The 16,557-nt window shown below is 46.1% G+C and overlaps 1 protein-coding gene across 3 annotated transcripts in view; it reads left to right on the forward strand.

Moving 5' to 3' along the window:
• The window catches only part of EXT2 (exostosin glycosyltransferase 2), a 59,820-nt gene that overhangs the window by 40,314 nt on the left and 2,949 nt on the right, over nt 1–16,557 (forward strand). For all 3 annotated transcript variants that reach the window (XM_073578567.1, XM_073578569.1, XM_073578568.1), the window contains exons 9-13: nt 7,751–7,940; nt 10,035–10,201; nt 12,722–12,865; nt 13,348–13,476; nt 14,415–14,497. In XM_073578567.1, coding sequence (XP_073434668.1) covers nt 7,751–7,940; nt 10,035–10,201; nt 12,722–12,865; nt 13,348–13,476; nt 14,415–14,497 — 713 coding nt within the window. The remainder of the gene's footprint in view (nt 1–7,750; nt 7,941–10,034; nt 10,202–12,721; nt 12,866–13,347; nt 13,477–14,414; nt 14,498–16,557) is intronic.

The following is a 16,557-nucleotide window of genomic DNA, read 5'->3' on the forward strand; positions in this document are numbered from 1 at the left end:
CTCTATGTACAAGAATATAACTACTATAATACTGCCCCCCATGTACAAGAATATAAATACTATAATACTGCCCATATGTACAAGAATATAACTAATGTAATACTGCCTCCTATATACAAGAATATAACTACTATAATACTGGCCCTATGTACAAGAATATAACTAATGTAATACTGCCTCCTATATACAAGAATATAACTACTGTAATATTGCCTCCTATGTACAAGAAAATAACTACTATAATACTGCCCCTATGTACAAGAATATAACTACTATAATACTGCCCCCCATGTACAAGAATATAAATACTATAATACTGCCCATATGTACAAGAATATAACTAATGTAATACTGCCTCCTATATACAAGAATATAACTACTATAATACTGCCCCCTATGTACAAGAATATAACTACTATAATACTGCTCCTATGTACAAGAATATAACTAATGTAATACTGCCTCCTATATACAAGAATATAACTACTATAATACTGCCCCTATGTACAAGAATATAACTAATGTAATACTGCCTCCTATATACAAGAATATAACTACTATAATACTGTTCCTATGTACAAGAATATAACTACTATAATACTGCTCCTATGTATAAGAATATAACTACTATAATACTGCCCCCTATGCACAAGAATATAACTACTATAATACTGCCCCTATGTACAAGAATATAACTAATGTAATACTGCCTCCTATGTACAAGAATATAACTACTATAATACTGCCCCCTATGTAGAAGAATATAACTACTATAATACTGCCCCTATGTACAAGAATATAACTACTATAATACTGCCCCCTATGTACAAGAATATAACTACTATAATACTGCCCCCTATGTACAAGAATATAACTACAGTGATACTGCCCTCTGTGAACCAAGTATTGTAGAAGGCTTCATCCGTATTTGGGCTCAGGACCTTCGGCGTTCCGGCAGTTTGCCCGTGGAGGGTTAATGTCGCGACGCTCATGCCCTTTAACCAGCCCAGGATGAGAATCACACTGACATTCTTTCTCAGAGTATGCTGTGGAAATACATTGTGCATAATTGGAGAAAAAAATAGAATAAATCAAGACTTTCCTTTTTCTAAGGTCTGGTAATTCATAATTGAAACCACATTCGTGGTTGAGGGTTTGGTATTTAAGAAGAAGAGAAAAAAAAACTTGAAAATACCAAGAGAAGCTGAGCTGTGTACTCCATCCGTCATGACAGTCCAGTCACAGGGCAGCGCCGAGGGATGAGGAAAGGTGCAGCGCGGCGCTTTTATCAGCAGACTGCATCTTTGGATGATGGAGATCTACGTCCTGTACTTTAGCAAATGACTGGACTATTACTCCTGTCATTGTTATGTCATGTGACCCAAGGTGTCCATAAGTATTCCTCACCATATCACCAGGAACTAATTTTTGCTGCTCGTAAGGGTCCCATTCTTTTTCTTTACATGCCCTATTGATGTATAAATCAATGTTCCCCTTGCAGACATCTTTGATAATATAAGCGCCCCTGCAGCGATCAGCTGATTGCTGCGGATCCAACCAGCGAAGTGATCGGGTATAACTTTCTTCAACAGCGGCCACTGCTGGGGAGTTGTAGTACTGCAAGCAGCCATCTAATCTGTAGACAGCTAGGGCGAGTAGATGACTAAGGCTCAGTTCACAGGTTGCAGTTTTGGCTGTCAGGATAAGTACAGTTTAATTAAATTAGTGATGTGTGTAAAGTAAACAGTGTCCGACCAGAGTGTGAAAGTAAACAGTGTCCTACAAACTCAATGCTCATCCAATGTGTTAGGTAAACTATTCCCGACCAATTCATCTCCCCCCTCTTACATTTATAATATGTATTTTTCATGAACTCATGTTGACTTTCTTGTTCAGAATAGTCACTTTTTTTCAGACATAAAAATCTTTTTTTTTGCTAAATAATTTGATCAAATTGCCCCTTTTTTCCAATAATGTTTTTTTTTAAGTCGCACATGTTTTTGCATTGGTGACCTGTGTTCATGCTTCTATGGTGGAATAAAAGCTGAACTTTGGGATTCTAAAAAACGCAGCACAACTTTATTTTTGTAAGCAACTTTACTGCCAAAAGAGCAAGTTTTTGCCTGCAGGAAAAAACGCAGCAAAAACGCAATGTGTGAACATAGCCTATTAGTGCACAGGATGGAAGGATGGCACCTCTGTGTATGCTCTCTTAATTAAAGGGCTGCTAATTAGTTAGCGGCCTATGCCCTTTCCTATTCTAGGTCCTTTCAGCCAATGGGCAGAGCCAGGACTCCTGTTGAGCCGGTCAGCCATGATTATTCCTGGCACTTTGGAGGCTTCGGTTGCATCATTATATCAATGGTGATTTTTTCCGTAGAGGTCATACTTTTAGCTGCTGCTGATCACCAGTCTTTCCCCCATCGCGACGCCTGTTTCTTTTCATCACTTTCGACATTTGTCAGCTACCTCCAATAGGACGTGCTAGGATATGCCATCACTTTATGATTAGTGCTGTCTGATCTCTGGGAATGTTTTGCATCTGTAGATCACCGCATTCGCTGTGCAGGGCTCTTCTTTGCCCCATGTTCATCTTTTTGGGGTCGTCCTTTAGTTCAGGTGCACTAGATGCATGTATTTAGAGCTAAAAAATAAATGTATGCTTTGGCGTTCATTAAAAATTTGAATTATTTACTGATTAGTGCTGGCTGCAGAATGAGTTAACTGAGAAACCATCAGTGAGCGCTTTTAAAACTCTCTTCTGTCTTTTTCCCTTGCTGATTTATCAAAGTTGAATCTGTAAGGAAACTAAGTGCCGGTAAAAGGTAAATGATGCAAATTGGGTAAGGGGTTGCTCACATTCAAGAAAATGGGCTCAAAACTCTGACGTGCCTAAAATAATAAAGACAGCAAGTAGTCGCCCTCTCTGGGTCCAAGTATACCTCCGCTAGTATCCAGCAGGGGCCAGATACGGTGTCGGGGGGTGTCTATGATTGGAGTAGTAGTCGTTATTTCACACCCTGTCATGGTATGGGGGGCTGCCTCTGCCTATTTCCTCCCGGGACTCCGCAGCCCTCGGTGAATCATTAGCTTTGCCATTGCCTGATTTCTCCTTTTGAAGTCCAGAGGTCAAGAGGTCTCAGACAGCAGACGCTTGGGCCGGGGGTCCGCACTCGAGAATTAGCCTTAAAGACCCATTTGAAAGTGGTTTTCCTTCCAGGGGCCACTTGTTAGCGGGAACATTTTTAATGGCGGGGCCCGTCCCAGCAGCTGTCAGCGTGCAGCGTGGGAGCCCGACCTTTAGGCACCGTCCAGCTATGACTGGGCGCTCAACTAGAAGGGTATCGGCGGTTCGTGATGCCCCTTTCCTTATACAGGCCCTGGTGCTTGCCCCCCAGGGCGCGGCGTCCTTCGCTGTCCTCCGGGGGGCAGCAGGAGGAGGCGGACAGCTGCGGGGTTCCTGTGGATATTATCTCTGGCGTTCGGGCAGCACCTGCTAATTACCGGGATCTGGCTCGTCTTACAGGGACACAAGTTATGATCTGGGGGGGTGGGGGATATGTGTTCGGAGCGCGCTGACACCTCCGGAGGTCACGGTTCCAAATTTTTTGGTAGCAGGTATTCAAATTAACAGCTCCAAATATCCCAGACTTAATTTGCACCCTGCGCGGAGCTGTCATTCTGAACGGTGGCATAGAATACGCTGCCGCAACGAAGAAGCAAATGCTGCCCCGTCCTTCCGAATATCCCTGCGAAAGGAAGTCCTTGAGATGCCCACATAGTCCCCGGCGTGTGACCTCCTGGCAGTGCCGCCGCCACAGCAGCAGCAGTAGCCGGTGCACTCAAATGGGAGCGTAGACGTCGTGAGAACGGTTCTGCGTCAAATGCGCAGTTTGGGTGTTTTCTGCAGGTAACGGCGGCCGCTTGGCCCCCCGGGAAAGCAAATTCTGCCCCGAGTCCAGCGAGTATGGAGGGAGGAGGCAGCGCCATTGTTACCGGCAGTCCTGGGTCACATCATGCTCCAAGGTGCTCTGAAGTTTGACTTGTTTATACCGTGTTCCACAACAGTATAATTGGTAGTGGCACGGCGGCCCGCTGACTGTTTCCATATGCACGGCCATGCTTGTGAATATGCATCAGCGGGAGTCGTCAGTAAACTGCACAATGGGGGCCTTGTGTACGGAGGGGCTGCAGGGGATGTGCACCTCCTCGACTGTGCTCCTTCTTCACGTAAAACGCCGATCAGATCAGATGGAGGCAGCGTCAGGGTCTCCGCACAAAACGTGGCGGAGTATAGGCCCCCGGTGTCAGCCCCCTATAGGGATGCCGCAGACTTCAGTGCAAGGAGGCGCTCACCTGTCTGCTGGTTTCCTCTAGCATCGTATGATTGTGTTCAACCACTTTCCTAAGAAGCCGCAAGTGTCAGCTGATATCATTCATATACTGTACCCCAATGTCATACACAGTGACTGCACCAGCAGAATAGCGAGTGCAGCTCTGGAGTATATAATACAGGATGGAACTCAGGATCAGTAATGGAATGTATGTACACAGTGACTGCACCAGCAGAATAGTGAGTGCAGCTCTGGAGTATAATACAGGATGTAACTCAGGATCAGTAATGTAATGTATGTACACAGTGACTGCACCAGCAGAATAGCGAGTGCAGCTCTGGAGTATAATACAGGATGTAACTCAGGATCAGTAATGTATGTACACAGTGACTGCACCAGCAGAATAGTGAGTGCAGCTCTGGAGTATAATACAGGATGGAACTCAGGATCAGTAATGTAATGTGTGTACACAGTGACTGCACCAGCAGAATAGTGAGTGCAGCTCTGGAGTATAATACAGGATGTAACTCAGGATCAGTTATGTATGTACACAGTGACTGCACCAGCAGAATACTGAGTGCAGCTCTGGGGTATAATACAGGATGTAACTCAGGATCAGTAATGTAATGTATGTGCACAGTGACTGCACCAGCAGAATAGCGAGTGCAGCTCTGGAGTATAATACCGGATGTAACTCAGGATCAGTAATGTATGTACACAGTGACTGCACCAGCAGAATAGTGAGTGCAGCTCTGGAGTATAATACAGGATGTAACTCAGGATCAGTAATGTAATGTGTGTACACAGTGACTGCACCAGCAGAATAGTGAGTGCAGCTCTGGAGTATAATACAGGATGTAACTCGGGATCAGTAATGTATGTACACAGTGACTGCACCAGCAGAATAGTGAGTGCAGCTCTGGGGTATAATACAGGATGCAACTCAAGATCAGTAATGTAATGTATGTACACAGTGACTGCACCAGCAGAATAGAGAGTGCAGCTCTGGAGTATAATACAGCATGTAACTCAGGATCAGTAATGTAATGTATGTACACAGTGACTGCACCAGCAGAATAGTGAGTGCAGCTTTGGAGTATAATACAGGATGTAACTCAGGATCAGTAATGGAATGTATGTACACAGTGAGTGCACCAGCAGAATAGTGAGTGCAGCTCTGGAGTATAATACAGGATGTAACTCAGGATCAGTAATGGAATGTATGTACACAGTGAGTGCACCAGCAGAATAGTGAGTGCAGCTCTGGAGTATAATACAGGATGTAACTAAGGATCAGTAATGGAATGTATGTACACAGTGAGTGCACCACCAGAATAGCGAGTGCAGCTCTAGGGTATAATACAGGATGTAACTCAGGATCAGTAATGTATGTACACAGTGACTCCACCAGCAGAATAGTGAGTTCAGCTCTGGGTTATAATACAGGAGGTAACTCAGGATCAGTAATGTATGTACACAGTGACTGCACCAGCAGAATAGTGAGGTGCAGCTCTGGGGTATAATACAGGAGGTAACTCAGGATCAGTAATGTATGTACACAGTGACTCCACCAGCAGAATAGTGAGTTCAGCTCTGGGGTATAATACAGGATGTAACTAGGTATCAGGAAGCCTGGAATATTCTGTGTTGCTTTGGCCGTGCAAATACTTTTTCTTTTTTGTTTCTTGGATTCTTTTTTTCTTCACCCATCTCGGTCTTGGTGACATTCCGGATAGGTGAATCAGGGAAATAAGAACTTAGGCGACAATCTGCATAGACCCAGACCCACCGTAGTGGATTTGCAAAGAAAGGGCTTCAGTCCGGTTTTAATCAGCCTTTATGGAAAAAACGGAAATGGAGCCTGTGGAATAAACAGCCTCTATTTTTCCTTTTTACGTATCGTTTTACTGACAAGGTGGCGCAGAGCGAGCGCATTCGGTGGGCGCTAAGTGGCGCTGTCCGTCCAGTAAGCAGCATTGCAGAACGATGCTGCATTTTTGTCACCGGGCTGAATTACCTCAATCCCGGTTGTTGCTCCTTCTTCGTCTTGTGTCGGATTGTTAATTTATTATAGTGCGTTTTATTTTTATTCCCTTTAAGTCAGCATACCTATGTGTTAGTGATCCCTGCCCTGCGGTGCCTGCTGTGATCACGGTACCCCCCTCTTGACACGCTTATTAGGGCCAGACTTTGGGTGCCCTCTCTTGCCAACCCCTCCGGGTTCCTTTCTCCTTGGCAGGATATGGGAGCGAAGGATTAAAGTTACGGTCGCCACAATTAAAAATCGAATCTCTGAAAATTCAGTCTTATAAACGCACTCTTGTTATTGTGCCCCTCTCCAAAAAAAAAAAGTTTAATGCACTCGTTGGCCATTTCCCCTTCACCTTTTGGCCAAGAACAGCCAGCGTTTTGTTTGAGTCATTTAATCTGTTTCGCCGCTTTTATTTACCTTTTTTATTCTCCTCTTTGCCCACTTTGTGTCAGAGCGACGTCTCGGCTACACTGCGTCCAATTTCCTTTCCCATGGAAAAAAAAAGTGGTTCGGCTTCAGATAATCGGGGGGTTTCCAGTCTCTGCCAGGCTGGGATTAAAAAAAAAAAAAAAAGGGAAAAAAAAGAAAGCACTTTGCGCTAAGGATGCCCTCGCCAGCCGTAATGAGCCGTACTTTCCCCAGAACTCTTCCAAAAACAAACCCCCTCTCGCATTATATTAGCGCAGCGCTGGCACCGGCTGCAGGGAGCAGAAGGTGGGTTGTGATACTTATCATCAGACGATAATATTAGCCAATTCCTGTGATTATTCTTTTGGGGAGAAAAAGACATAAATATAATTTTTTTTATCTTTTTTGTCTTTTTTTTTTTTTTTTTTTTTTTAATATGTGCAAATTAAAAGATTCCCTCCCTCGGATGACTTTCACTCAGTCATGCATGTAGATGTTTTCCAAGCACCTGTTGCAGGTTTTAAGGGGTTAAAGCCAAGCGTGAAGGCTTTTCCCTTTTTATTTTTTTTTTTTTTAAGGTAGAAGAAGTACTCCATCTTTTATGGGACCCCCAACATCTCCATTCTCGGGATGTGTCCGCGTGGGTCCCCAATAGACGGACGTCTATAGATAAGTTGGGTGAAAACTCTTATTAATAAGAATATAAATTTTAGGATCAGGACAAAAGCGCTTTCAGCTGAGCGCGCCTTGCCTAGGAAACCGGCCACCTACGATTACCTGCAGAGGTGGACGGTAACCTTGGCTGTAAGAAGTAAACTCCAGAATTGCTACAGAGGAAGACCATTATGTAACCTCGGACGGCATGGGAAAACTTGGCATAAACTTTCTATTATTGTTGTTTTTTTTGTTTTTTTTTTGCATTTTCACTTATATTTTTATGTTTCTGTAATTCTTAATTTTTTTTGTCCTTTTATAGAAATGGAGCAGCGTGAGCAACCCCCTGTTTCTTCCGTTAATCCCGCCGCAGTCTCAGGGGTTCACCGCCGTGGTGCTGACCTACGATCGGGTCGAGAGCCTCTTCAGAGTCATCACGGAGGTGTCCAAGGTCCCCAGTCTCTCCAAGCTCCTGGTGGTCTGGAATAACCAGAATAAGAGCCCCCCTGAAGGTAATCTGCCTACAGAGGCCACTACTGTGGCGTGTTATCGGCAAAAAAAAGACACTTCCATGGCGTTATCATGGCGGTACACAAGCCTGGTAACAACATGGATGATGCCGAACGCCGGTGCTGAATCTCCAGTTACTCCAGAGCTGCATTCAGAATTCTGCAAGTTGCTCTGAGGGTGTACAAACTTTCTGCAGGCTCAGTGTCTGTGCAGGGCATTCTCTGCTCTAATGCAGGGTGGGGATGTGATGGTGGCATAGCCCAATGATCTTATATAAAACGGCATGGTGGTGTGGGGGGGGGGGATACCCCTATGGACCCCCAGACGTTTAATAATGATTAAAAGCAGGACGTTTCCCAATATTTAATCCTGAGGAAGGAGTGAATAATGCTACTGACAGCAGCAGATAAGACCCTCCTTATTACACCGCTGAGCTCCCCCTCTCCGACGACCCCTTCCTTATATCCGGTGGCACTTGGGAAACTAATGGAGGAATAAACTATATTTTCCATCGTCTCATCTTCGCCCCTACAAAAGAAAAAGTAAATGAAATGTAAATAAAAATAAAGAGAATCCACATAATAAAATAATAATGAAAAAAAAAGTTGTAAAATATTAGTCATTAGTCATATCCTATTGGATTTTCCCATCTTTTCACTGAATTAAAACGAATGAAACAACTTTCCTACGTCCTCTTCATTTAGAAAGGCCTCCTTCCATATCTGTGTATACAGCTCCCATGCAGATCTATGTGTATCCACGGGTTCCAGACGACACAAAGCCTGCGTATAGTTCCATCCTACGGCTATGTGCTACTCTCTTCCATCTCCCTTTTCATCTGTCTATAGGGAATTTAATCAGAAGGGGTAGATGGAGAGAAGTGGTACACAACTGCAGGATCAGATGGTACCGACATAGCTCTGCATAGGAGCTGTATACACAATTTTTCCTTTTTTTTTTTTTTTTTTTTTTTTTTTTGTTTCTTTGTTTTTTTATTGTTAATTGGAGCTGTACATAAGTTTGCGCACATGTAGTGCAGGGAACACGTTGTTGCACATCGCTGTGTAAATGGATCTGAGTCCTCAGCAGCCGGGGGTAGAGGCGACTAATAGTATGTAAATAAGAAGTTATCACATGTGAGTCCGGGGGGGCCTCCGTACAGTAGCCGATAATTAAGCAGCCTGTGTTTGGCTGGAGATGTCAGCGGAGACTTCCAGGTCTCTCCGGCTCTTCTGCATTCGGCTTTCATATCACTTTTAAACAAATAGTGCGGTCAGACCATGAAAGCTGCAGGGAACCCATCCGCCGCTGCAGAGAAGCCGTACTCCCGCTGCATCCATCTTGATTTTCTTTCTTTTGATGCTTTGAAACGCCAGGATTATTTTATTTTATCTTATTTTATTTTTTTCCCCCCTCGATACGCTCGGAAAATGTAACCTGATTTAATTGACTCTCACAAGGGAGTTGAGATCAGTACAGGCTGACGCCCTCCATCGGGGACATAGAGGAATCCATGATGCTTTCTAGATCTTTAAAGGGGTTTTCTGACTTCATGTGAATAAAGCTTAATCGGTGTAGGAACGAAAAGTTCTGCAACTTTATAATCAACTTTATTTCAGTTTCTCACCATTTCCAAGATCCGTTTGCTCCTATTCGTCTGTGTGGGGGGCCGCCCTGCTGGTCAGTTCCTCCTATCATGTATGAGATGTTCCATCACTTACTGATCATGGGGTCCGACTGTCTGGTATAATGACAAAACGACCCCTTTTGTAAGATCTGAAGAGATAATCTAGCCTCTGTAATAATTTTTTATACTCTAGCCGTATGCCCGACATTACGAGATGAGAATATCCCTTTAAGGACTTGTTTTTGCCGTTTTTCACACGCTTTAGACCTCCAGATGGCGACGTGTTGAGGAGAAGGCACTGCCTGTGTGCACAGCTATGCTGTACAAGAGGCGAATCTCCGCCTTGCCTCCCTGATACGCCTTTCTGGGGTCTGGGAAAGCTGGGTGACTATTAGCGGGGCGACGGTCCACACGTGATGCTGCATTTCTGTAGATAAGTTTTATCCGTTCACGTTTTCTTTTTCCGCAGAAAGTCTCTGGCCCAAGATCCGGGTTCCCCTGAAAGTGGTGCGGACGGCGGAGAATAAGCTCAGTAACCGCTTCTTCCCATATGACGAGATCGAGACGGAGGCCGTGCTCGCCATCGACGATGACATCATCATGTTAACATCGGACGAGTTGCAGTTTGGTTACGAGGTAAGAGCGCCCCTAACGGAGAAGTGAGGGTCACCCATGGGGCCACATTTAAAGGGAACCCTGACTTCTGTACCCTACATAAGTGTATAGACTTCCCCTTTAAGATGCTCTGTTGTGGATCTGGTCCCAGAATATTGGCAGGTACAGCTTTCCTTGTCATCTGAGGTTGGTCGCGGTCTCGGGGGGGGGGGGGGGGGGATTCGGCAGTAACGTTATTGGTGCCAGCTGCGGGACTGGTGGGTTCTGTGGGAAATCTGCTCCGCGCCGCGTTCACATTGCTCCATGCTGCTTTTCATTGCTCTTCAGAGACTTCATATTGCCGTTTACTGGCCTGATTCCTCCTGACGGGTGATGTCGATGAGCCGACTCCCCTGATCTTTTTATTTTTAGCACTTTTAACAAATATGGACTCAGGGGGGTTTATATCCGGAGGGAACAGACAGACAAGCCTCCGTCTACAACTTTGATTAAAGGGGGTTACTCCTTCCCCCCCCAGTGATTAGCACTTGGGTCTTTAATACAAAATCCAGCGGCCCTTTCCTACCCTCTGCATTAGTGATGGCGGCCTTGTTCATCCTAACCCTCCTGTTTCACATACAGAAGATCAGCACTACAGTAAAGGCTGACGGCTGCGCATCCGGGGGAAAAGCATCGCATGTAGAAGTATAACCCCCATCAGTGTAATTCCCATAGAAACACATTAGGCAAATGCTTGTGGTGCAATTCCAGAATTGTAATGGTAGAAGTGGCTTCTGGAGGCAGCGTTCAGTGCAGCGTGACCCTGTGGCATACATATCTAAGGGGGGGGGTGCGGTGACGGCAGTCCGGGGGTCACCTGTCGTAAACTTGTCCCGCTCGGCGGCTCATTACCGGCTCGGCCCTGATTTGAGGAGCACATTTGTAATTTCGCTGACACTTCTCTCATTCTTCATGTTGGAGAATTGTCTGACCCTTTCTTCCCCCCTCGCCGGGCCACTAAATCAGCCCCCATTTAATGTGGTCAGTAGCATGTATAACATTTCGGGGTGCTACTAATGATCACCCAGCCTGTTCTCATTTTCCTGTAGTTTTGATCCCCTTGTCAGCGGTCAAGTTATGGATGAAGTGACGGAGATGGAGGGTCTGATTGTATCCAGCTGCTGACTCGGGGGGCGACACGTCTGTCTGCGGCAGCGTTACGAATTCTTCACAACACCCCCTCATGCCCCAACCCTCTATTTTGTATTTTTTTCTTCTCCGACTCCCTTGGTATTAGCCAGGGATCTGCCGGTTACTCCATGTCCAGCAGGGCAATGTCTTCTGCTTGACCCTCATTTTTCATCCGTGTAACGCGTGGCGGAGAGCACGCCGTGATTATGGGATGGGGGGTCCTAAGCGAGGAATCATGGCCGAGGTGTCTTATCAATTAGTTGTTAAGGGGCAACCAAAATCATACAAGGAGCGTTTCCACCACTGACCTCGTCCCTTAAGTTAAACCTTCTCTGGCCATTTCTCAGCTCCTTTATTTGCACGCAAGTCACATGACGGCATGTGATCGTCATCACCGGTTACTCCATAATTGGTACTAGACGACCATTGTTGGCCTAACCTTATGCCTAAAGAATACGGAGCCCTTTTGTGCTACATTATTTATTGTTAATTTGCATCCTAAATGCTAAATTAAAGGGGTAAATCCAGTTCTAACAAAATGTCCAACTCTCCACACGGTAGGGGTTATCTGTTCGATTAGTGGGGCTTCCTAAAAGGTTGCCAGAATTAGGATTCTGTGCATCTCCTTCAAATGGAAAGGCCGTCCTTCCTGCCGATTATGGGGAAAGCTGAGCGTCGTTCTTGGCCATCTGTGTCGGCCCCCAAAAATTTGAATGGAGCAGAAGCGCAGATGTGAGACCACCGCTCTTTTTTAAAGGGTCATGGGATCCCCCAGTCTGATGATCAGAAATGTAGCATTCTGACTAATTATCTTCTTTGGACATCTCCTATCTTTTTGCTGCTGTAGAGTCTGTCTCTCTCCATCACTTAGCTGACTGTTCTGCTGCTACTCATAGATCCTGGCTGTGTCGGCTTTCTCTGCTTTCCCTCCCTTCAGCTTTAGCAATAGCAGCATGGAGGAGCAGGAGGCTATCCTCAGCAGATTAAAGTGAGGAGATGAGGACAGCAACCATGGTTTCAAGGAGGGAGGATGACACAGATTATACTGTCACCGTATAGGTTGGGAAAAGAAGAGTCACTGGTCTACAGGTGGAGTGGGTGAATCCCAGACCGGGTGTGGATAGCACCCATGGCTGAATCTACAGAATGAGGGAGAATCGCACCATGGGAGACGAGATCTGTCACTGTACCAGGAGTAATCCATACAGGAATGAAGCTGTGCCAGCGAGGGCAGCACATTCAGCTTGTATTACTGTCAGAAACTAGGAGCAGGTAGCAAATGAATGAAGAGAGGAAGATTGATATCTGCAGCCTTTACTGCTGAATTGTTGCGTTTATTAGCCCCATACTATGTCTCCTTCTCTCCGCCAGGTATGGAGGGAATTTCCTGACCGACTGGTTGGATACCCAGGACGACTCCACCTGTGGGACCACGAAATGAGCAAGTGGAAGTATGAGTCCGAATGGACTAACGAGGTGTCAATGGTGCTGACCGGAGCTGCATTCTATCATAAGGTAATGACTCTGACCCTACAGTTACGGGCTCTCCAAGACCTCACTGCTGCCGTGGTCACATTCACCATCTCTTATGTGCAGCTCAACCTTACAGCAGCAAAATCCTGGCCAGAGACACCCAAGCTCGGTGTCCTGGCGGGAATCATGCACAAGGAAAGACTAGAAGCAATGGGATGAAACTGAATGGGAGGAGACACAGATTAGATATTAGAAAAAACTTTTTGACAGTTAGAGTGATCAATGAGTGGAACAGGCTGCCACGAGAAGTGGTGAGTTCTCCTTCAATGGAAGTCTTCAAACAGAGGCTGGACAGACATCTGACTGGGATGATTTAGCGAATCCTGCTTTGAGCAGGGGGTTGGACCAGATGGCCCAGGAGGTCCCTTCCAACTCTACCATTCTATGATTCTACGATTCTACGATTCTATGATTCTACAATTCTATGATGGCGTCGGACTGACGTGAATCTTCTCTTTTTGCAGTATTTTAATTACCTGTACACCTACAAGATGCCGGGAGACATCAAGAACTGGGTGGACGCTCATATGAATTGTGAAGACATCGCTATGAACTTCTTGGTCGCCAACGTAACCGGGAAGGCTCCGATCAAGGTAACTCGGTCAAGAACTCGTCACCAGACGCCGTCTGCATTGTGATTTATTAAAGGGGTTGTCTGAGGGAAAAAAAAAAGCATTCTTTCTCCAGAAAAAGCGCCACTCTTGGCTGTGACTGATATTGTAGCTCAAATCAATACTGCAGTACCACATACTACCCACAGGCAAAAGTGGCGCACTTTCTAAAAAGAAGCTTTAACCCCTCTCAAGTTTTAATAATATTCACCCTTCTGCCTGTGTCATCGGTCTGGTATCGGAGCGGGATCACTGGGCACCCCATATAGAAGACCATCTGTCGGCCCGGGGACAGCTGACGAGAGGAATGTTAATTGTAAATTTCACCCCTCGCGAATGTTAATTTAAAAATGATCTTGCAATCATCTTCTCCAATCCCCAGTATTACCGGGGTATCTCTCTGATATCAGCCACGCTTTGATCATGAGCCCTTCACACATACATTTCCCGTGGTGTCATCCGCGCCCGGATCAGGTGTTGTGATGGCATCTCCTCCGCTTGTAGGTTGGTAACCCCGAGGTCCTGTCAGATCTGGCCCTCTAACGCTCCCAGGGATTATCCCTTGCTGATGTTTGGGGAGAAATAAAGGGGGAACGCCGCTCATCTGCCTCGTCAGCTGAAGGTTACAGAGAAGCCGCAGAAAAGCCGGAAAATGCCACAACAGAAGATGATGTTTACACGGGGACCTTGAGAAGTCATTAAATGGGAATTAAAGGGCTTGTCATCACCAGGTCTTTCCAGAAGGGGGGGGGGGGAGATGGATGCAAATCCATTGATCTGTTTTCATTGGGTCTTTGGCTTAGCATTGCACTACCCAACCCCTGCTGCCTGAAACCAGAGAACAACAAACATGTCCCGCTACCCTCTGATCAATATTGCACAAGTTGACTGCTTCTCCTTTTCCTTCTCCCCCCCTATAGGTGACACCGCGCAAAAAGTTTAAGTGCCCAGAGTGCACCGCCATCGATGGTCTGTCCTTGGATCAGACGCATATGGTGGAAAGGTAAGTGTCCCCCTGACGCCCGTGTGTCACGTTCTCATGAACATAATGGTATAGTACTGGGCCACATTCTGATTTATGCTCAGAAGCTGAGCTAATAAATGAGGTACTCGATGTATTTTTCATTTTGCCGCCATTGGATGCAATCGCGTAAATGGTCCTAAATAGGTTTGTGACATTTTGTTCTTCTCAGAAGGCAATTTAAAAAGCCCCTTCACCCTCCCACCAAATATAATCCCCCCCCCAGGCTGGGTCATATACTGGAAATATGCCACCTCCACAGCATTGCAGATTTATTGTTGGGCTCATCCCTCCTCCATCAAGCAATTGGTATGTATGCCATTTCCCCATGTTGAGATGTATACATTTTCTGCCACCTTTTCTCCGTCCCGCACCCGTTCTGAGGAATCTGCGGCCGAGCATGTGCTCCCCAAATGTCCCGCTCCGAGGGGGTTAAGAGATGAAATGAGTGAGTTATGGTGGCGCTGATCTCCGGCCATATGTCTGAGCCTCCACCGTCCAGGCCTTATCTAGAGCCGGGCTGGAGGGCTGATCGCTCTCCTGATGTTGTGTCAGGCACACAGCTTTAGGAATGGCAGGAATTTGGGGAGGATTGGAAGACACAGGGGAGGGGATGATGGTGCTTGCATCCCCTATGCTGCACTCTTGCTGTCTGCCTCAACCTATTCCTTACGTATAGGGAAAAAAATCAAGGTGTTAGTCTGTCCGCTGTATATGTCTGGAAAAGATGGATGACATCAGACTTCTCCGCAGTGACGAGGGCTCATCTTGGCGCTCCCTTTATAATAGATGGCACAGTTGGTGACTTTACTTGTTAAGATTTTTCTTGTTCTTTATTATGCCCCATCTAATAATATTCACCAAGCAGGTCTAATAAAAAGTATCCAGCCTTAGGAAAGCGTCCACAACACACAAGGGTGGAGACTGCAGACTATGGGGACCGCAACCAAAACGCCCGGAGTCTAGGCTATATGCTAAATGGGAACCAGTGGGGGTCTCCATGCTCATTGTCAGGCTGTGGTAACTTCTGGAGACCCTCATTAAGGTTCAGTAACGATGGGACAGGGCCGACATGTGGCTCACTGCATGGAGCGGTGTGCGTGAGAGTCCAGGCGGCTGCTGTATGCACCGTAGGTTTATGGCGCGCTGTCCGCCAGGCTCAGCTGGGTGCTTGGGTTTCGCACATTCTTGCTGTCATCATAGGTACTGGCGCGTTGGCTGGAGTTGTGTCGGACCTGTAGACTGATGATTTTCACGCTCCACGTACGTGAGTCGAGATGGATCCCCCGCAGGTAGGAACACATAAACGTCCAGCAGAGAAGCCAGAGCTTCAGCAGAATGGAGGAGGGGGATGCCACGAAGAATGCAGCGGGCTCAATATCTCATGTTTCTGAGGCGTCCTGTGGCTAATATTATGGATGTGTCCGAGGCCTTCATATTCGATGTCATTGCCATGCAAACTGAGATTGCAGCTAGTGTTATACTACAACTCCCAGCATGCCCTGGCCTTTTATATTCCGTATTGTGGCTCTCCAGCTGTCGGTAATATAACTCCCTGCATCCATTCATAGTATGCATCTTTCTGTCGGCAACTTTGTTGGGTTGCCCGGATGCATGAATGCTTGCCAGGGTGCCTGTTTTGGCTCTTGATTAATGATCTTGCTGCACTGCGTTCTTGGAAGCGTTCTCCGCCTCTGGCTGCCTTTTTTTGGGTAATGCAGAACGTCTTGGTTATAAAGAGTCTGACCTAAGGCCCGATGGTGCCATTTAGGTCTACAGTCATACACAGCAACATGCCACTACATGTTCTCACAACTGCGGAGTCTCCATTGTTGTCAGACCCCTAACGGTTGGAAGATCTGAAGCCATGCAACATCACCAACCAAGGATGTAAAAGCTTCTTCTCATACTATTACAGGAGCAACCTCCACCATTGTACCTGGAGACAACGCGCCCCTGTATTAACCTATTATTGCAGCCTCTTTAACAACGTCACCATGCCATTACCCCGAAGGACCGGTGACCTAAAGCCACAACCCATA

The sequence above is a fragment of the Dendrobates tinctorius genome, unplaced genomic scaffold (genome assembly GCF_039654945.1).
Source record: "Dendrobates tinctorius isolate UK_male_01 unplaced genomic scaffold, ASM3965494v1 ptg000059l, whole genome shotgun sequence".
NCBI lineage: Eukaryota > Metazoa > Chordata > Amphibia > Anura > Dendrobatidae > Dendrobates > Dendrobates tinctorius.